The sequence below is a fragment of the Macaca mulatta genome, chromosome 8 (assembly GCF_049350105.2).
Source record: "Macaca mulatta isolate MMU2019108-1 chromosome 8, T2T-MMU8v2.0, whole genome shotgun sequence".
Lineage (NCBI taxonomy): Eukaryota > Metazoa > Chordata > Mammalia > Primates > Cercopithecidae > Macaca > Macaca mulatta.
In genome coordinates this window covers 85,523,155-85,545,590 of record NC_133413.1, presented here as the reverse complement: position 1 = coordinate 85,545,590, position 22,436 = coordinate 85,523,155, and the positions used below count along the sequence as shown (strand labels likewise).

The following is a 22,436-nucleotide window of genomic DNA, read 5'->3' as shown; positions in this document are numbered from 1 at the left end:
TGGGCATATTATTAAACTTTACCATTTATCTTTGACCTAATTTTATAATTATACATAAAGTTTATTATACAAAAGTATAATTCAAGTTGTGGTCACTATTTGTCCAAAGAAGAATTAGGTAAGAAACAATGAATTTGGCTAGAGTCCCAGAAAATGAGCAAAATGTTGATTTCCTTTTGTATCTAGAAAGTTGGAGAAGTAATCGTCTCTCAAAAGCAAGCAGGTTTCCAGGTGGAGTTCCCTAAAGACATAGGTTGTCTTTAAGGGACAAATTATTATCTGCAATCCAGGAAATCAGATTCTTCCAGAGTTCTCTAGTTATACGCACTATATAACTACACTTACCTGTAGGGTTTTTTGTTTTTTTTTTTTTTTTTTTTTAATATATCAATCTCATATTCAAAGAGTAGCCAGAAAATAGGAAAAACAGAAACAGTTCCTAGAAGGCTAAAAATAATTGCTTTGAAACAATTGTGATGGTTTTAAAATGCCCTTTCCACTAAAGGTGGAGTTGAATTCCCCACTCTCCCCTTGAATTTGAGCTATTAGTGACTCACTTCTAATAAACAGAAAGAGGCTGGGAGACTTTGGGTAGCTAGGTTAGGAAAGAAGGCTTCTGTTTTTGTTTGTTTGTTTTTCCTGTTAAGACACATCATGATAGACCTAAGCCAATGAATTAGGAGTCCAGTTACCATGACTAGGTAGCTGGAAAGAAAATATGGAGAGACCACAGAGAGAGATGCAGACGATACTCCAGAGATGTGAGTTTTTCTAGCCAAGGCATGTGACCTGTGAGTTTGCCAGCCCTCAGATGATGGCAACGCAAGTCAGGGCAATTGTGAGACACCTCAAGCGAGGACCATTCAGCTGAGCTCTTAAAAGAATCCTTATGGCCTCTACTCAAGTTCAATTTACTCTTGTTTCACATATGATTCTACAATCTTAGGTGTCAGTTTTCCCTATGAAATTGAAAATGGATCATTTTTAGAAAAGATATACAACTAGTTCCACACTACACTTTAATACACTACAGTGTATCTAAGTGTTTCAAGTTTGCTTATATTTCTGTTGTATAGAAATCAGAATAAAATGTAAAACATATCATTCAAATACTTTGAGCTAATTGTTCTTATTTGTAAATTTGTTAGCTGAAATAGAAGGTAACTCAGATCACTCTGAGGACTAAAATTCAATGTTGAATATATACAATGCATAAGCTGTATTTAAGGTATGACTTATGATTTTATTTAATCCATTAAAAATAGTGGGAAAAGCATACTGAATAAACTATAATATTGCTAAAATAAGGGCATACATTTTTAATATAAGTGCTGAAGCAGAGGGGCATGCAACCAAAATTTAGTTCTTTATCAATATTAATATTAATTAGTGACGAAAAGTAATTATCTATTCATAGAATCGAATAAAGCATAGCTGTTTAGGTCAAGTTCAATAATACAAATCAAGTGTTAAAAACTTATTGAAAGAAATTCTACCATGACTTAACAATAAGCATGGTACATATTTTTTAAAGCTACAACATATTTCATGTTTTAAAACTGCCAATAAGTTATACCCACCCCATTAAATGTAGGTTAGTCTCTATACATTTCTATTTAAATTCAGGTTTGCAAATTAAATCAAGATAGCCTAAAGAGTTTCTTTTTTTCTTCCTCTGAACTATTCACCCAGCACTAATTTAAAGTCAAACCACACTACAATTACCATTTCTCTATAAAATGAGTAGTTGGGTACCCATTTCTATACACGTGAGGTGTGCCAAAATGAAAACAACTCTATTTCCCAACTACATCTGAAAGTTGTTCCTTCTTAGAGCATTGCAAAGGCAGTTATGCTGGAAGTCCAGATCTAGGCTGGAGGCTCTCAAGTCTTACCTTTCCACTAGTGAAAGCTGAAAATAATGATAGAATTATTTTTAAAACTGTCTCTTAGCATTTGCAATAAGTTTTGAACAATAAATTCCCCAAACATCCTTCTTTTGAGACACATAAGTGTACATGCTTAACTCAGAAAAGCACTCCAATATCTCCAACCCTACCTATCCCAGTTCTGTGCAGTCAGGGGCTGACAGAAGTAATGACAGAATTACGCTTTAGTTTCCAATGGTGCTGAAAATACCCCTTCTTCAGTGCTGTGTGTTCTGGACCTATATAAGTCAAGGGCATTCGTGATCAATTTTCTTCTTCTTTTATTATACAGACAGAGACAAAAGTTTGCATTGTTCAAATGACTCAAACCATAAAATACATGGAACACCCTGGAAGAGTTCTCTTTCCCATTTAAATTGTTATTTCCAAACTTATATCTTTGATTACATCATTTGGTTTCTCTTTCCTTATCTCTAACATTACGGAGCTGAAATAAGTCTTTCCAAATTCTTTTGTAATTCAATGGAAAAGACTCAGCTTTCCAATTCCATTGTCTGTACATCACGGTCTCTTAGATGACATCCTGTATTGCTGGTAGTATCCCATAAGAATCAGCTGTAAAATACTATTTCTGGTGACAAAGGCATCTGATGACAATTAAGATGACAATGAAGAGCATCTCTATTACCTAAGAAGCAAAAGCTGTTTTCAAACAGCCGTTTGAGAAGCGGTTTTGTGATAACCAAGGAGATTTCAGATTTCCTAATTACGAGCCCATGACAGCAGGGCTCAATTGTTTCGAAGTATTTGTTTTAATATTGTTCATAACAGATAAATGCAACAGAGAACCTTAATAAAACTTTGCATTTAGTTGAATAAGAAGATAACCTTAATAAAAATTTAAAACCAGGCCTTTCTTCAGTTTAGTACTGAAAATATGATGGTAAAATATTTGAAATAAAGCACAGACTTCTAAATATAATTTTTTGCACAGCTATCAGGAATACCAGAATTTTTCAAGCAGCTCATGAATGCAGAAGTGATTTGAGAAAATAAAAGGCATACAGAATTATCTTTTTAGAAATACTGCTTTAAAATATAATTCTTGCTATGCTACCACTTCTGAAATAAAACAGGTTTGTAAATCATCCATCTTAATTCAATCCCTCCCCAAATCTTTTGTTTTCCTTTTTAAATCAGAAACTACAATCCAAGAATCTGATAGAGTAAGTTGTCAATGTGATCCTAACTACAGCAATAACCTAACTTCCAAGATACCCCAATAGTTCGTTATTCTATGAAAATAACACATTGGACAGTTCAGAATACATCAGATTCAAATTCCAAATATAATGACTCATTATAACATCTGTAAAGCTATGTAATTTTCTCCCAGACATCAATGAAATAAATAAGTAAATAAATCTGTGCGGGAAGAGTGTGAGATGCTTTTGTGACTAAATCATCTGGTATTAAATGCACTATGGCAAGCAGCTGTATTGCATTCCTTACAATTCAATTACTTCAGGTATTTTAAGTGTTGTGCTTCACCCATTCTGAATAGACTTTGTAGTTATAGGGAAAATGCACGAGGCTCAGATTTCAAAGGAAACACTTATGTTACAGGGCACAGTGACTTTGCCAACTACTGAGAAAGAAGCATTACCTTAAGGCAATGCACAAATTAGGGTCTCCTGCAAATTGAGAGATGTGAGGCATGAGTGGCAATGTTTCACTTAAAATCTAAAACAAAGGCTTAAAACCTTAAAAAAATAGCACCCTAACAATTTAGAAAACTCCTCTATATTTTATTAAAATTAAAATACCTTTTGTAATGGAAACTTAATATGCAGATACACTCACAAGATTATTTCAATTAAACCCACTGTATCAATATATACAGATATCATATTGAATATTACATCAGATGCATGACATAGGGCTTACAGTCTTTGTGGGACAGCAAAGCCATTAATTTTCTACAGAATTACAGTCCTTACATTTTCCATAGAATTTCTACTGATTAAGCTCATCTCATCTCAGTGTCAAGGTCCCCCTCCCCAAGTTTGACCATACCTTACCTACCTCGCTTATCAAGAAAATCCTTTAGTAATTGCAAATGTCTCATATAATTTATGGTACTTTAAGTCCTGATCTATACATATTCTTTACTTCTTGATCTTTAAGTCTTCACCTATAGACATGATGCCATTTTATAAGAATAAACATGTGTTCAGTTTATTCATAACCCAGTAAATTTTATATAGATGCAGGATTGATCTAAAAGTCAAGTCTATAAAAATGCATGATAGGAAAACTCATTTAAAAATCCCTCCGCAGTATCTACTTATGAATTAGTTTATGTTTCATATTCAAATATCAAAATAACCATAACTTAGGTTTTGAAAGTAAATAAAAAATAATTGCTTTTGTGTATTTATGTGGGAACATCAAATTTTCAAAATGAAATAAAAAAAGATCTAACAAGTGAAAAACTTCTTGGACAAAAGAAGACAGTTTATGGAGACATAGAAACTGAAATCTACAATTTGACATCCAAACTTCAATTTAAACCAAAGATGACTACTATAAGAAACATTCAAATGTATATTTACATACTTTTAATGAAACGACTATGTTACATTGCTTGGTGTCTCTATATTGCTATATTAAGAATTCTGCGATAAGTTTCCACTAATAATTCCTGCCTCAAGAATGATAAATTGCTGTGCCTGCAAACAGGCAGTGAGAGCTACAAACAACATAGTTTCCCGTTTTCCTTGAATGCCACGAAGCTCAAAGCTGGTTTAGGAACCATAGCATCCTCAATCAGATTTTTAGACATTCCTCAGGAATATGACTATAGCATTATTTTCCTCAATATTAAAACAATGACTAAAAGGATGATTTTTTAAAGAATGGTTTTCAAAAGTCCTTATTTAAAACTCTGAGAAAGAAGATAGTGCTAAATATTCATTTACCCCACACAGTCAGCTCAGCCCCTTACTGCCAAGTTCAGTGTCTTCACAATATAGCTCCACATGCTGAGTTACCTCAGGCTCTCCTGCCCCCGGCTTCTGGTTAGATTTGGCCAACAAAACACACAAACAGGAATTCCGAGGGTGGGAGGTGAATTTCAGAATGCGTTGCCCCTCTGAGTCCTCTAGGCCTCACCGCAATGGTGACCGGGTCCTCTCACATGACCCTGCTTCCAGGCACCTGTCTTCACCAGCCTGTGTCAGGACCACAAAAGCCTGGGCACCCTGCCACACCCCATGGCTCGCCTTAATCCTGCCCACAACTCTGCGTATAGGCCCTTCATTATTATTATTATTTTTTTTTTTTAACTGTTGAACCCTAGTTATTGTGGCATTTGTTTCCTGTTGAGAAACAAATATTTGAAAATGAAAACCTTTCACAGAATTTTGATTAGCAAACTGCCTAACAACCTGTTACCTGACACATACTAGATCTTAATGAATGCTCTCTTCTTCCCCTGTTCCTATGAGAATCTGTTTGATTTGCTGTAATTAACATAGCCCGTCTCTTCCAGTAATTTGGAACATTACCAGTAATTTAGAACACTACTGGTATTTATATGAGTAAGAGAGAAATTAAAATTCAAAATTTTGAATGATTGAAAAATAAGATAATCACTGCTATCTAAAGTTCCAACGAGAGAGTAAACAATCTTATAATTCATGTTTAAGACAACATGAATTACAAAACAAAGGTTGGAGTAAGTTACTCCTAGCTTTGCTGCAAATTCTTAACAATTAACTAATTTAAGACCTTAGTTAAAAAGAAATCTTTCTGAGATTCATTTCCAACTGAAGTCTCCAAGTATCCCTGAAGTTCAGGTGACACTAACATATACATACATTATATATAAAAAACATTTTTTAGGTCAAGAAAGCTCAAGAAACTCAAAGTTTGGAAATAATTTGTAATGAAGTTTCACTTTAAAAGGTCAGACTAATACTGTCATATTACCTCAAATAAAATGTTTCATCATAAGAAGCAGATAAGACAATGGAACAGGGCTGTGCTGCTCAAGTCTGCCATGATTCACACTTGACAGAACAAGGTTGTTTCCACCATTTGGGAAAATCTGACCAAGCCTAAATATCTCCATAATTGAGGCTTAAATCAATTCACACAGATTGTGACAGCCATTTCCTCCCCATTGAATCAGCTGGACACATATTTTCACCACAATCCCTTACTGATGAGGGTCTCACCATATTCCCTTCCACACAATGATGGTAACCTCTACCAAATACTATTTCAAAACATACCTCTTCTAAGAGGCTTTACTCGTCACTGCTTTATTCTGAAATTCTTCATGATTTATATGCAGTGTAAAATATATTAATTTGTACTTCTTACCATACTGTGACTTACATCTTGAAAACAGTTCATCAAGAGTTTTGGCATTCTGATCACTGTATCTCCTGGAAGATCCTATCGTGAACTTCAGAGGGCTTCTGACCATCCCCAGATCGTGAGACAGAGATGTCAGAAACCCAGTGCAACTCAGAAAGTCACTGAAATCCAGTGATAATTTAGCCACCTGTCGTGTTTACTAAATGAGTTTGCACTAACCCAAAATGAATGAGTTTGCCCTAAGCCAAAAACTATTCTACTTAAAAACATAAAATTTTGTTTTATATAAAATTGTTTTATGTAAAATTATTGTTTGCATAAATTCATGTTTAAAATATATAAAATGGTTTTACCTAACTTTATTTTTTATTACATTTTACATAATTTTATATTTTTCAATAGAGGACATCAGGATATGTAAAACAATATTTACATATCATGTCAAGCTTGCAATGATATGTAATTATGTAAAACATTTTAGTGAAAAGCTTTCACTAAAAAGAATGTTTTTGCAATTTTCTAATAAAACTATTTTGTCAAGACAGAATTAAATCCTTTTCATTCTGTCTACTTTAAATTGTTGTTGAAAATCTTGTCATCTTTTCATTTTTTTCATTCATCCCATTTTGTTTTCCTTCCGGCTAACACAAACTGAGCTTAGGCCATGTGTCAGCCACACAACCGGGGAATGCAAAGATTACCATGGCACAGTCCCTTCCTACAAAGGAATGTGAGGCTAGAGAAAGAGACAAGGATGTAAACACTGCAAGCAGCGGCATGTAAAGGAGGCTATGGAAGCCAGGGAACTGGGTCTGGGGGGCACCTAATTCTGTATGGAGGGTTTAGACAAAAGCAGGTTAGGCTCTAAGTGAATCTTAAAGGAAGTAGAAATTCATTACAAAGAAAACAAGGAGGGCGATAGGCATTCTCACTGTCTGCAAAGGGGAGCAGGCTTGGCGAGATCTGTTTAGCATCAAAAATCTCAAGGCACATGTAATAACACGGTAGATGTTCACGTGAAATAGCACTGCTTTGTATTTGTTCAGGTTGTACTCACTTATTCACAGTACCCTTGATTTAGCAGACCTCTTGGCCTTTTCTTTCCACACAGGAGTTCCCATGTTCTTATTCCATCTTCATTCAAGAGCTGCCCCTCCCTCAACACTTTTTTTCATTTTGATTTTCCTTCTCTGGACAACATCTGATCTCATTCATTATTTCAGATACGGATTTAATATGTCTTGAGCAAGTATAAGATACAGTTTTACGTTTTATTACCAGCAGCCCCTTTACCAGACTGTCCAGCATTTTGGTGGTTACTTTGTATTGTTTGACTTGCAACAACATACAGGGGACATTCTAGAAACACTAAGTCCCGTGTTCACTCTCAGTCTTGCCTAATAGCTCATTATCCTTTTATCTAGTTGCTGCCCTCCAACCCCTCATACTTACCCAACTGAAATTCTACTTCCTCCCTTCTTACTCATATGGCCTTTAAGGTTTATTCCGTCAGTGGCTGTATTTCACTTTTCACTATCCAGCAGAATTGTGCCATTAACTAACTTTGAGATTCATTTCCCATTTCTCCTCCAATTAGACTGACTTCAACATTAGGCCTTAGAGGAGAGAATCTTATTGTTCAAACTTCTCCAACATTATGCATTATAAGTACTTTGTAAAAAAAAAAAATGAAAAAGAAATTCCATTTTCCTGCCTTAACAGTTACAGTCACTACCTTATATAAAGAAAAAAGGGAGGAGAATGTGATAGTTGAAGAGGGAGAAAATAAAGAACCTGTATTTTATAATTATTCATGTCCCAATTTAAACCTCACTTCCTCCAGGAAGGATAAAGCCTTCTACTTAAAATGAGGTTGCTAGAACAGCGGCCACCACATCACCTGGGGGTTTGTTAGAAATACAGAATATTGGGGTTCCCAGACCTATTGAATCGAAATATATATTTTAACAAGATTCCCAGGGGATTCATATGCACATTAAAGTTTGAGTACTATTAGACAAAAGCACCCCTTATTTCTACCCCCAAAATCATACCTACTTGCTTTGCCATGACAAAAATATGCTTTCTATCTTTAATATTCTGCTATTTTCATAACATGTTTTGGCTTAAAAATTAAAATATAAAGCATGGCTTACTAAATAGACTGTGTCCTTTTTCAAATGTTTGCCTTTGAGGTTTATGAGCTGCCAATATAGAAAATCTGCTGTCTTTTTCCCAATTAGCATGTATGTGTAAGTAGTTGACTTTAATCACACCTTACTGATTCTGTTAACAAGTCAAAAGAAGAAAAAAGTAAGCTTCGCCAGATCAGTTTCAGCTTCTTATTTTTAGCCAGTTTAATAACCCGGTAATCCAAGTAACATATTTGGGTCAACAGTTCCATAATTTTCATAATTTAGATTCCTGTACAACCATATGTATTTAGCATTCAATTGCAATATGAACCCCAAACAAGCTATCTGGTATGTATCTGTACTAGATCCATATTATCTAATATCTGAGTACTTAAAAAATTAATCCATTACTAACATGTCTTTGATTATCTCTTTCTAATCTCCAGATGTTGCCTAGTCAAATGTCTCCAAAGGGAAAGCAGGTGACACCACATACAGTGGTGTGATAGAGTGGTGTGACCAATGGCAAATCAGAGAAGAATATATTACTTTAAATCTCTGATTCTTGTCAATACCTTGAAATAATATAGTAAACTTCTTCGCTGCTATTAAATCTCTGAACTTTACTGTTTTTTGTTTTTGGTTTTTTTTTGAGATGGAGTCTCTCTGTCACCCAGGCTGGAGTGCAGTGGCACGATCTCGGCTCACTAAAATCTCCATCTCCCAGGTTCAAGCGATTCTCCTGCCTCAGCTTTCCCATTAGCTGAGACTACAGGCATGCATCATCACACCTGGCTAATTTTTCTATTTTTGATAGAGATGGCATTTCACCATGTTGATCTGACTGGTCTCGAACTCCTGACCTCAGATGATCCACCCACCTCAGCAACCAAAGTGCTGGGATTACAGGCATGAGCCACCACACTGGCTCCATCTCAAAAAAAATTCAAAATAAAACAGAAATTTTTATTCACCTAAAAGGCCAAAAAGGATTCTGGGACCAGGCACTGTGGCTCTCGCCTATAATCCCTGCACTTCAGGAGGCCGAGGCAGGAAGATGACTTGAGCCCAGGAGTTCAAGACCAGCCTGGGAAACACGGCAAGACCAATCTCTACAAGAAATTTAAAAATTAGCTGGGTGTGGTGGTATGTGCCCGTAGTCTCAGCTACTCAGGAGGCTGAGGAGGAGGACGGCTTGGGCCCAGGAGTTTGATGATGCAGTGAGTCATGACTGTGCCATTGCACTACAGCCTGGGTGACAGAGCAAGACGTTGTCTCAAAAAAAAAAAAAAAAAAAAGGATTCTGGTCCATGTTTTTATGTCTACCTTATTTTCTAATACTTACCCTGTTATGGAATAAAATTCAGTCCCACAGTCCTTCTTTGTTAAATTCCAACCTTATTCCTGACTTGAAGACTTTGTGCCTAGTATTTCTCCTGCCTAGAATGATGGGTCTCTGTATCTTTCCTTAGCTGACTCCTTGTAATTCACCAATTCAGAAAAGCCTTCTCCAACTACCCAATAGGATTAGCTCCACCTCCCTCATTCTCTATCACCTCACTCTGCTTATTTTCATTAACTGGTCAAACGCGTTATAAACTAATGCATTCCTCAGCATTAAGAACAGTGTCTGTCACATAAGTGCTCAGTCAATATTTGTTGATTTAAATGCCTTTTTAAACGTAAATTTATCAATAATAACAAATCACTGTAATCAATTATAAAAGCCTTACAAGTAGCTTTTTAAAATTATGAAGGCAACAAATATTTAGGAAAATAAGAACATGGTTAGACATACTGTAATATCTTCACCAGATAATTCATTACCACTTAAATTTTCACATTTTTCTCCCTGTAAACTAAATATCATACATATAAATGTATTATATGTGCATACATGTATAAATATCCTCCATGATGTATGTGCGTGTATAAATATAACATATGTATATTTATGCATATATAAATGAAGCAATGACCCATAGCCATTTTTATAAAGACTTGGCTTTGATTTAGTAAAAATCACTACAAATATAAGAATTTAAATTTTAAAGCCATGTGCAATGATTTGGTGTATAAATTCCCGTAAGGAATATGTGAGAGAGCACAGCCTGAACAATAGCAAAGAGAGAATTTTCCTGAACTAAATGTAACTCTTAAGTGTGACTATATGATTATTATATTTTCATATTTAAATAAAGGCATTCAGTAAAGTGCAAAAATTATGCAAATAAATTACATTTTCCTATTTATTGTCATAAAATTTGAGATACATTCCCAGATTGAATTATCTATTCTAAAACTAAGTTGAAAACTTTAGGCTGGAAGAGAGTTAAGACTGTGTATTAGCTGGGCCTGGTGACACATTGCTGTAGTCTCAGCTACTCAGGAGGCTGAAGTAGAAGGATGGCTTGAACCCTGGAGGTCAAGGCTGCAGTGTGCTGTGATTGTGCCACTGCACTCCAGCCTAGGGGACAGAGACCCTGACTCAAAACAAAAGACTGTGGGTACCACCTGACCCACAGGAGATATTGCATGTTCGATAAATAAGTAATGAATAATATTTCTGATCCCATTCTTGAACTAGTCTTAGACCACTATGACTTCATCCAAACTGTATTATCAGATTTCAGTAGCCTCTATATTGTCAAATATGTTGTAAAATTGTCATATCTGCATTTTACTTGAGGTTTATAAGCAGCATTTGACAGAGCTGATCACTCTTTCTGCTTTTCTTCATTTGAATTCCAGGCCATCATGTTCTTCTGGTTTTCTTCCTAATTCTCAATTTTCTTTGTGTTTTTCCTTCTCATCTTCCCTACCTCTACACTTTAAAGTGTGTCAAGAACTCATGTCTTGACCATCTGTATGTATACTCATTCCCTTGACGACCTCATCTCTCCTCATGAGTTTAAATACCATCTAAATGATGGTGAGTCCTAATTTCATGTTCAAGATTTGCCTCCATATATTAACTGCTTTGTATCTAATGGCATACTTGACACATTCATTTCGATATCTAAGCTAAATCTCAATTTGAATATGTCTCAAACTGAGCCCCAACTTTCTCTACCTAAAACTGGTCTATCCATATTCTTCCCCATCTTAGAAAAAATAACAACTACAACGCTTCCAAGATCTAATGGCGCAAACTGTACAGCTATACCCCATATGCCAAATAAGTCTGCCAAAATGAAATAAAATCCCAAAGACATTCCCATGATAGTGCAATTAATAGTGATTGCTGGGCAGAAACTGGACAATTTCCTGTTCTACTTCTCATGCAAAAGTTCTCATCTTCTGTTTTTTGGAGGGAGGAAGGAGACTGAGTTTTGAGAGGGAAGGCAGACTAGGTGAGGAAACAGCAGGCAAATCTATCCCAGAAAGGGAGGAGACAGAGGTTGCGTTCCTCCTCCTCTAATCTCTTGAAATTGTGTGGGTAAAATGGGTAACCAGTGATTTCTGGAATCTCTGCAACCATTCCAGAAGTCCTTGCAAGCTGAAGGATCCAGAATCTTCTCCACTGATATTCAAACCAGAGGGGAAACTGCCATCAGTTTTCAAAACACGGCAGCCAAGGCTTGGATGGATTTAGATCTTGCATCAAATGCAGGAAATCCCAGCCTACTGGCTGGCTGGCCAGCCAAGTCAATTTCATTCATCTTGCAACAAGGCCTCCTTTAATTTTCCAAGATGAATTTTATGATCACATAGGGATTTATATTCATACTCTTTCCATTTCTTACTACCTTCATGGCTGTCACCCCACTCCTAGCCACCATCAACTATTGTACGATTACTGCAATTGCCTTGTCTTCCTGTTCACAGCTGTGCTCCTCTTCGCACCGCCTAAAGTATGTTCTCAACAAAGCCAGAATGATTCTGAATAAATGTAGGGAAGGTCATGCTATTCATATGTCGAAATGCCTCAAATGGCTTCTTATCATAAACTCAGCTAAAAGAAAGAGTTTTTACGATGATCTTCATCTCTTCCCCAATTAAACCTGTAACCTCATCTCCTACCACACTTCTCATACTCCGTCTGTCTGCCACATGGGCACCCTGGCTGTCTGGAGACTCGCATCTATTCCATGCAAGGAAGAATGTTTGTTCTGTTTCTACTAGGAGCCTAGATAGTGCCTGGGATTTAGTAAACTCCCAATACTTGCTGAATAAAGGAATGAATAAAAGCACAATTCCAAAATTTTGTGGCATATCTCAGGCTCTGGATGTTCCATTCTCCTATTGAAACTACTTTTCTTCTCTTGTCTTTCTAAACCCATAGATATGTTGCTAATATTTAAGGGAGAATAGAACTGGGTTGTAATGTCACTTTTCTTTCTATAGGTATTGCCATCTATGGTGCAATCTTCAAAAAGAAAAATACACTCACTTTAAAGGTCGAAGTCTTAAAAATATTCAAAATAAAGTTTTGTAAACTTTAAAATTCTGTAGAAAATGATACTTAAAACAACTTTATTGTATCTCAATACTACTATTAAAGCAAAAACACTTTAGGAAAATTAAATAAGCTATTTTAAATTCAGAATAAGGGAACTTTAGTAATTTTAAGTAATAATGATATTCTTTAAATAAACAGAAATTTCATATACCTTTAGGTGTATGTAGATACCGTGTGTCAAAGATATAAAAATATTTCATTTTTGAAAATGACCAGTCAAGCAACAGTATACAGAGAGAAAACTATTATTTTAGGAGTTAAGAATTGCAGTAACCTTAATTGCCATTAAACCTTAATTGCAATAAAATATTTATTGCAATGAATTATTGGCACTTGTACCAAGATCAGGACACAAGCTATGGGTAAGGAAGTCATAAGGCCATCATTTCTTTATCTACATTTATTCTGGACATATATCACTGATAGCAAATAATGTTAGAAAATGTGAATTTATGAGAGTAAATGAAGCAATTCACAAGCTAAAGATCACTTTTGCATATTCTAGATTAGCATTACCCTGTTCAACAAACTAGATTGTCCCATGTCCAGTTTCTGGAGTTATCTTCTGTACTGAAGCACAGAAGGAAAAAAACAAAACATAATTTCTAATTTTAAGCATGGCCTTAGAAAGAACATAAGTAACCAATTGAAACCAAGACATTGTTTGCATCAACATACTCCCAGGACTGAAAGTACCACCAGTTATTTGGCCCTTAGGTTCTGGTTCCCTAGCGAAACCAGATGTGTTTCATTTTACAGTTAGAAAAGTGTCATTCATGTGAAGGTTCTGCCCATAGCCTCTCCAATACATGAGGGGAGAGGAGGCATGCATAGCAATCAACTCCCCAGCAGAGTGTCTGCCAACACTTCTCAAAAAAAACAGGGAAACAGTAATAACAGCAAGAAACAGTTTACACAGTTGACCCACATGTCCTTTTTAGGTCACCTGCCCTCCCTGGTTGCTAAAGTACATTCTACACTTAGGTACACTTTGTATAGTAACAAACTATTTTGAACTTTATCTATAATATTTTACAGACTATGTTAAAAATATGCAATAAGGGGTAAAGACTCATTAATCTGTTTTATTATTTAAATTCCACAACATTTCAATACATTTACTAACAGTTTAGTAGCTCTATGTTATACGACATTTTTTAGCAGCTCATGAAAATTTGAAAAACTAGGGAAAAAATCCTGAATTATTTGAAGCATTTACACTTTTTTCTCAAGTGTTTCCAATTTCCCACATCAATATCCCTGGTTTTGGTGATATTCTACCTTCCAGAACTTTTATTATTTTAATTTCTCTGTCTTACCTGTCCTCCATATTTGTTTCATATAATCTTACCTATTCATCCATCCATCCCCTTATTCAACAAGTATTTATTGAGCAACAATATTCTATCAACAAATGTTTACTGAGTAGCCCTTCTATTCACCAAGCTTAGTTATAAAGATAAATAATGTATGATACTTATCCTTCTAGTAATTCAGTCTTAGAAAGGAAAACAAGTATGATATTTCACTGCAAAAAAATAGGCTTTAATACTATAAATAGGCTTAAATAAATAGGAATGCAGCAGTGGAATGGCGAGAGCAGAGGGAGCTTTATAGGAAAGACAAAGTTTAAGCTGTTTTGAGGGAAAAGTAAGAGTTTGTGGCCGTGCCCAGTGGCTCACACTTGTCCAGCAGTTTGGGAGGTTGAGGCGGGTGGATCACCTGAGGTCACGAGTTCGAGACCAGCCTAGCCAACATAGTGAAACCCCATCTTTACTAAAAACACAAAAATTAGCCAGGCGAAGTGACACACGCCCGCAATCCCAGCTACTCGGGAGGCTGAGGCAGGAGAATCTCTTGAGCCTGGGAGGCGGACATGCAATAAGCCAAGACAGTGCCACTGCACTCCAGCCCAGCACGAGGGCATGAGGAGGTATGCCCATCTTCAAGAACACTGAGTAATTCAATGGGAACACAGGTTCAAATAAACACAAGGGAGTTGACCACTCTGGGGCAGATTGGACAACATGCTTCCATTTATAAGCTAATCATGGTGGGCTTTAAATTGTGAGCAGCCAGAAGCCAAGAGAACTGTTGTGCAACTAAGCAACCAGCACAGACTGGTTTGAGGGAAAAGTCACCTTCACTAATGGTGAGGAGAGTGAGGTAAATTAGAAATAAAGTAGGTACAAAGACCGGCATGGTGGCTCATGCCTATAATGCCAGCACTGTTGGAGGCCAAGGCGGGCAGATCACTTTAGACTAGGAGTTTGAGACCAGCCTGCCCAACATGGTGAAACTCCATCTCTATTAAAAATATAAAAATTAGCTGGGGATGGTGACGTGCACCTGTAATCTTAGCTACCTGGGAGGCTGAAGCAGGAGAATCACTTACACTTTGGAGGCAGAGTTTGCACTGAGCTGAGATTGTGCCACTGCCCTTCAGTCTGGCAGACAGAGCGAGATTTAGTCTCAAAAAAGAAAAAAAAAGGAAAAAAAAAGAAAGGAGGAACAGAACAGACTGGTATAGTCTGCTAGGTGGGAAGCTGTGGTACCAGTGTAGGTATGAAAAGAGCAAAGATTAGAATGCAATAGAAGAGAGGGATTCAAAAGACATTTGAGACAGAAGCTACACAATTTGGCAAGTAATGGTGTATTGATGTTCGTGTGTGTATGATATACGGAAATGTGTGGTAAAAAGTTAAGGATGTGACCAATTTTCTGGGTTTTTTTTTTTTTGTATGTTTCTTAGAAAGTACTGAGAAGATGTTAGTGATATTCATCATCAACAAAGAGGCTGGCAGGTGAGGGTAGAGGAAAAGGATAAGGCAGGTTTTTTTGGGTTTTTTTTTTTGACACTTGCAGTGTGCAGTATTATGTCTGTGGAGTAACATTACATGGAGATGGTCCAATAGGCAGTAGGAAATACAAAAATGAAGCTCAAATGAAGCTCAAAGACAGCGCTGTCAGCTGGAGATACAGAATATGGAGCCACAAATACAGGATATCTAAAGTCAGAGGAGTACAGAAGTCCCTGTAGAAAGGGAAAAGGACAGAAGTGAAAACTTGGGAAACAAACTTTTCAGAGATGTGTGGGAAACAAGAGCATGGGGACATGGAAGAACCAAGCAATGCAGTCTTAAAACACATAATGCAAACGCTTAAAGAAAGCAAAGCTGTTCCACAGTAGCAAATGGCTTATCTCATTACAACCTGTCAGGTTTGTATTCTTTTTTTTTTTTAATAGACTTAAGGAGTGTAAGTGCAGTTTTGTTACATTGATATATTGTGTAGTGATGAAGTCTGCACTTTAGGTGTAACTACCACCCAAATAGTGTACAATATACACATTACATGATTACATATATTACATAATGTAATATACACATTACATAATTTCTCATCTCTTGCCACCCTTGCCACCTCTCCAAGTCTCCAGCGTTTATTAATTCACTTCCTATATCCATGTGCACATAGTATTTAAACTCCCACATGTAAGTGAGAACATACGGGATTTGACTTTCTGTTTCTGAGTTATTTCACTTAAGATAATGATCTCCAGTCCCATTCACATTGCTGCAAAAGACATGATTTCATTCTTTTTTATGGCTGAGTGATACTGCATGATTTATGAATTAAATATTTACATGTAAGACCTGAAACTATAAAAACTATACAAGAAAACCCAGGGAAAACTCTTCTAGACATTGGCCTAGGCAAAGAATTTATGAAAAACACCTCAAAAGCAAATGCAACTAACACAAAAATAGACCAATGGTGCTAAAACGAAAAAGCTTCTGCACAGCAAGAAATAACCACAGAGTAAACAGACAACCTACAGAATGGAAGAGAATATTTGTAAACTATGTATCTGACAAAGGACTGGTATATGGAATCTACAAGGAACTCAATGAGAAAAAAACAACCCCACTAAAAAGTGTGCAAAGGACATGAACAGACATTTTTCCAAAAAAAAAAAAAAACATAAAAATGGCCAATAAACATATAAGGTTTATATTCTTTCATTTATTTTGCCAATGAGAAGAACAACGCCTAGAATGTTTGCTGACTATCAGGGTTCACGTGCCAATAAGCAGCAGAAGCAAAATGTGAACCTGCTGAAATCTAGGTCCAAAGCCAATACTTTTTCCTCCAAAACCCACTGCCACTTCAGCAACAGTATCACTGAATGCCCTAAAAGTTCCAGTTTCTCCATTTACCCCAAATTAAATGTAGGTAATCTCCTTCCTTAGGATTACTGGTTTCTATCACCAATAACTTATTTCTCCTCATCCTGACTCTGCCACAAGGTCTGTGCTTTCATCAACTAATCTGCTTCCATGAACTTAATCTGCTTCCAGTTCCCTACAACCAGCCTGCCAATTCCTGCCACCCTGCATTTTTCTCTTCCACTTCCTCTAATTGACATATACCCCCAACTCTTTCCTACGATTCACGTTTCTGACCACCTTCAGAAACAATATATACCTCATCTCATCCACTGATTAGCACTCAAAATTAGAAATGTTCCATTTGTTCTGTGCTCCTCTGGCATTACTCACAGACGTGAACAAAGAATTCTGTGTCCTTGCTTACAAGCAAATTTTCAAATGAGTCTATTTCTTTATTCTCAATCAACACCTAAAGCTCTTTAAAAGAAAATAAGCTTTCCAGACTCAAGATTTTTGTTTGTTTGTTTGTTTGCTTGCTTGCTTGTTTGTTTTAAGGCAGTGTCTTACTCTGTCACCCAGGCTGGAGTGCAGTGGCGTGATCTCAGCTCACTACAATGTTCCCCTCCCGGGTTCAAGCGTTTCCGGTGCCTCAACCTCTCCAGTGGCTGGAATTACCGGTGCATGCCACCATGCTTGGCTAATTTTTTGTATTTTTAGTAGAGATGGGGTTTCACCATATTGGCCAGGCTGGTCTAGAACTCCTGAACTCAGGTGATCCTCCCACCTCTGCCCCCAAGTGTTGGAATTACAGGCATGAACCACTGCACCCAGCCCAGACTCAATTTTTAACCCTAAAAGTTAAATGAGTAAAAGAGTAGGGGTAGAAATGTAACATTAATAATGTCCGGATACGGCCTGGCTCCCATAGGTTTAAGGACAAAGAGTTACCTAAAATATGCACCAAGTATAAATAAGGTAAGTGGTTATTCAAACATTTAACATGAAATGACAGACACATAGGGTAGAAGGGGCCAAAACCAGTAGTACTTATCATAGGACATTGCAGATTTTACAGGAAATAGCCCTTTAGCCAGTTTAAAGGTTTGTTTTCTCAGAATAAATACATTTTAAATAACGATTTGAATAAATTGGATTTTCACAAGAATGATCTACATCTCATTTACATTGTTATAAAATGCCTAAATCAACAGTATTTCAAATAAAATAGTATTTTAGACTTCACCTTAAATGTGTACTCTAGAAAATGTGTATTACAGTTGGGCAATGCACTTCTCTGCAGACCGGTTAATGGCCAAGACACAGTTCCAGTGCTAATAGTATCTAAGGGCAACACAACATAAACCCTGGCTGGTTTCTGAATCTACATTTCAAGGACAGACTGAAACCAGTGAAACTAAAAAGAAACTCATATAAACATCCCAGACCAGATATCATACAATAGGCAGTTATTATTATTATTATTATTATTATTGGAAGCCAGACATGAGAACGAATCACAGAACTGTTCTTCCATGATTTCCATATTACTGAAAACACACACAAATATTCTCAGATTGCATTTTGTGGGTTTGAACTCCCAAGTTCTTCCTTAAGTAAAAAGTAGCTGAATACCTATTCACATGGAATAAGCATTCAGTAGCCTAGTTGGAAAGGCTCCAGAACTGGCCACTCTGTTTGAAGTCTCATTGATGAAGAAGTCATAGAATTTTTCACTTTAGACAAACACTATGCAAGAGGCAGAAATATAAGACATGACAGATGTCATGTCCTGCACAGTATTTTGAGAAGAGCTGGCAATTTCCTTAGATATTATATTTAAACCATATAAGGAAACATCAAATTAGTTATACATGTCTTGGTAACATTTACTGAGATCTTGAAATATGTTTGATAATGAGCTAAACTGTGTCCAGGTTATCTCCTTTTATCTTCACAATAATCCTTTGAGGTGAGTATATAATGCTAGGCACCAGGAAACTGAAGTAGAGAGAAATTAGCAAATGCCCAATGTCACATAGCTAGAGGGTGTCAGTGCCAGAAGTTTAATCCAGACAGCCTCATTCCTGAGTCTCAATTCTTAATCCCTGATTAGTTCTCTTGAGTGCCACCTACTTTCTTTAGGGTAAAATAATTTTTTTCTGGTAAAAGTTAAAATAGTGTAATGCCATACTTTATAATGGGTGATAGGAACTCAGAACTTCCATGCTTCACGAAAATTATCCAAATAAAGAATATCCACCAAAACTAAGGTAAATGCAGAAAAAAACTAATGTATGAAAATTAACTGCAATGAAAATGCCATTTCCAACATTTGTTAAGTAAGTTTTGCCATCACCAACAACTATTTATTATCAGGCTTTGCTAGTGCATTCCTCATTCATAGAAGGAATATAATAACTGATTTTTGAAGTTTTCTAAATGTTTAGGGTATGAAATGGCAGTATACTCATAAGTTACATGCTAGTAGTCTTAAAGAAGTAATTCTGTCCCTTAAAGTTACAAATTTACTCAGAGTAAACATAAGGTTGTTAAGGATAAGTTGCATATTTTAAATTAATCCTTTGCCCAGGCTTATTTTCATGCTTCAAGTTCACAAATAATAAATCCAAGGGGAGAAAAAAAGCCATTGCCAAAGCACTGTTTAACATAAAGCAACCATAAAAATGTATCTTTTACAATGTCATTTACATGTTTATAAGAAACAAAGACCCATTAGAAACTATATATACCAGCAATCCAGCAATTATTTCTTCCAATTATTAGTCCATTTTCAGATCCACCATTCATAAAAAGGTTCTATCAGGAATTAGGAAGTAAATTTTCAGTTAAGTCAATTAACAGCAAATATACCAGCTGTTTTCCATTTTCACTATATTAACCTTCCTGGTAAGAGTAGAATTTACAGCACTTAGTAGGAACATTGTTTCTAAAGGCATTTAGTCCTACTCTGAAATGTCAAGAGCTCTTAGAAACAAGAGGAACATTATTAATAAATGAATACGTAGAGGAAAATACCCTGAAAGAAAATCTTTTCTTAAAACATATAAAATATTCATATAAAACAAATGATTAAAGAGTAAAGAACAGCATGAGGACTGCTGACTGAAAGCATGAATAAACATTTCTTTTGTACATACCACTTGAAAAACGTCCTTACCATATACTCCATATTAGAGGCTGTTGGATACACCTGACTTCGTAATTTATTATGAAGGTCCAAAATACTCTGCATGTCATTGTCTGTGATGGCCCTTTTCCCTCGTTGTTTGGCTGTCCACCACTCACCATCCTCATCCATGTACTTTTCCAAAAGTTTCTCCAATAAAGTGGCATTAGGAACCACCATGGCTGGAATTGCTCTAGCCATGAACAGCACTGTGGTTACTCTGAGCCACTCCCGCGCGGTACACTTCATAATGAATGACCTCAGGATTTCCCCAGGAAAATCTCCAAGACAGGCTCTTCCACTCCTTTTGGCTATAACGACATGTCATGTGATTAAGATGAAAATACCGGCAGATATGAATTTTCTAATAACACGAGCAAAACAAGTTACAAAGGAAGCGTGTCAGTTTGATCTATCTATTTAACAACAGAAAATGGACACTCATATTTTGAAATAACTTATCTCCAACCCATTTTTTTTTTCTTCCAGAGGACTTTTCACAATGCAGTTTCCACAAAATAGAAAACTGTATTGTCCAAGATAATACCCCTGAGGCCAAACGTAAATGGCAAAAGTAGCCTAGAAGAGTCAAAGCTTGAAAATACTATGTGAATTGCAAGACTTTAAGTGGCTACACATTACACATATTCTGCAAAAGATGTTATATACACCTAGAATGTTTGATTTCAATCTAGAGGTTCATGTTTCTCTATGAAGAGTTTTAAGGTGTTAATATTTTATTTGGTATTATTCCAGTGGCACATCTCTGTTGCACAGACACTCAAAATGTCCACAGCATTCTAAAACTGAGAGTGAATGTTTCAAAGAAATACAAAAGGCTATTCATATATGCATCCAAGAGTACATCTAGGGGGCCCCGTGAACTACTGCAAATGAACGGTTTGGGTCCCTGGGGTAAGTCTCTTCTTACTCAGGCTCAGGTCAAGAACTCAGTATTTCCTGGAAAGTTTGTGACTAATCTGTGGCCTGCACCCGAAGAAGTCAGCAGCTCCCCGGCAACTTGAGAGCTTTTCCTCTCGAGTGTGAAGGCACACACAGTTCTCTGAATTCAAATGGAAAGCGCGCGACAGAGAAAGGAGGTGAAACCAACAAAGTCACTTACAAGAACTGGAGCTCCCGCTAATCTCTATCGTCGCTGCTTTCCGAGTAGCCCACCCACCCCTCGAGCCTAACCACTCTGTACCAGTAGGCTTTTTTTTTTTTTTTTTTTTTTTTTTTTTTTTAGTACAGTTTAAGAAGGAAAAGGGAGTTAGGAACGGGTGGCAGCTTGACGACCCAGCGATGCGTTTTAGAATCGCCCTTACCTCTCCAGTGTGAAGTTTCCTGGCAGAGCTGAGCCAAACCGGACGGCCGGCCTCTGCAGCCGCCCAGAGCCTTCACACGGGACCGCAGACCGAGAGCCCCGCTCGGGAAGGGCCCGAGCACCGCGCGTCAGGGGGGCAACGTGGGCTCTGACTACAGGAATACGCGAGCCTCCGCCTCTCTGGCTCCCTCAACCTTGAAGAAGTGGCAGGCAAAGCGTCCAAAATTAGACCTGCAGTTGGGGTGAGAAGGGAGCTGCTTCGTTAGTTTGCCAGGGTGGGCGCCCCAGAGTCTCTGAGCATTATCTGCAGGAGCGACGGGCGGGGACACCAGCAAGGCTCGGCTGCGGAGGCTGGAGGCGACCTCTTGCTCTTGCTGGGTGCAGCCGGTGCGCGCAGAACCAGGCGCCGAGCGCTTTCGTCGCTCCCTCGCGCTCCAGAGCATTTATTGCGGCCCCAGCGCGGGCACGTGACTTCGGCGCCCCTCCTCGCCCACCCCCACCTCCAGCCTGCCTTGGCCAGAGGCCCGCCAGAGCCGCCAGAAGCAGCCCGCCCTGCTTCTCTGGGACGCTGCGAAGCCAGGGCGCTCGGCCTTTGTAGGCGTGCTTTGGGCTCCCAATACCTGAGCCCGGAAGGTCTGGTCCCCCCGTGGGAGATATGTGCAAGGAGGGCCCCAACCCCCGTCAACCCCGCCAGCTCCCCTGCATGCAAAGATCCTCCTCCCACTCAGTTCCTTTCTGCTGATACGTTGAAATGCCTTTCAGGGCCCTTACAGAGGAAGGGGCTGCCCCAGAGAGCATGGAGTGGGTGGGGGATGGGGTTAACACCTTCAATCTTGGAGGCACAAAAGGGGGAAATAGGGGACGAAATGGAGAAAGTCTTT

At 37.5% G+C, this 22,436-nt stretch overlaps 1 protein-coding gene across 1 annotated transcript in view; it reads right to left on the bottom strand.

Annotated features, from left to right (window-relative positions):
• The window catches only part of CRISPLD1 (cysteine rich secretory protein LCCL domain containing 1), a 45,655-nt gene extending 23,472 nt beyond the window's left edge, over positions 1–22,183 (bottom strand). The window contains exons 1-2 of the mRNA XM_001087482.5: positions 21,557–22,183; positions 20,223–20,542 (exon numbers count right to left, since the gene is read on the bottom strand). Coding sequence (XP_001087482.4) covers positions 20,223–20,480 — 258 coding nt within the window. The 5' untranslated portion in view covers positions 20,481–20,542; positions 21,557–22,183. The remainder of the gene's footprint in view (positions 1–20,222; positions 20,543–21,556) is intronic.
• Between the last annotated feature and the right edge of the window lie 253 nt (positions 22,184–22,436).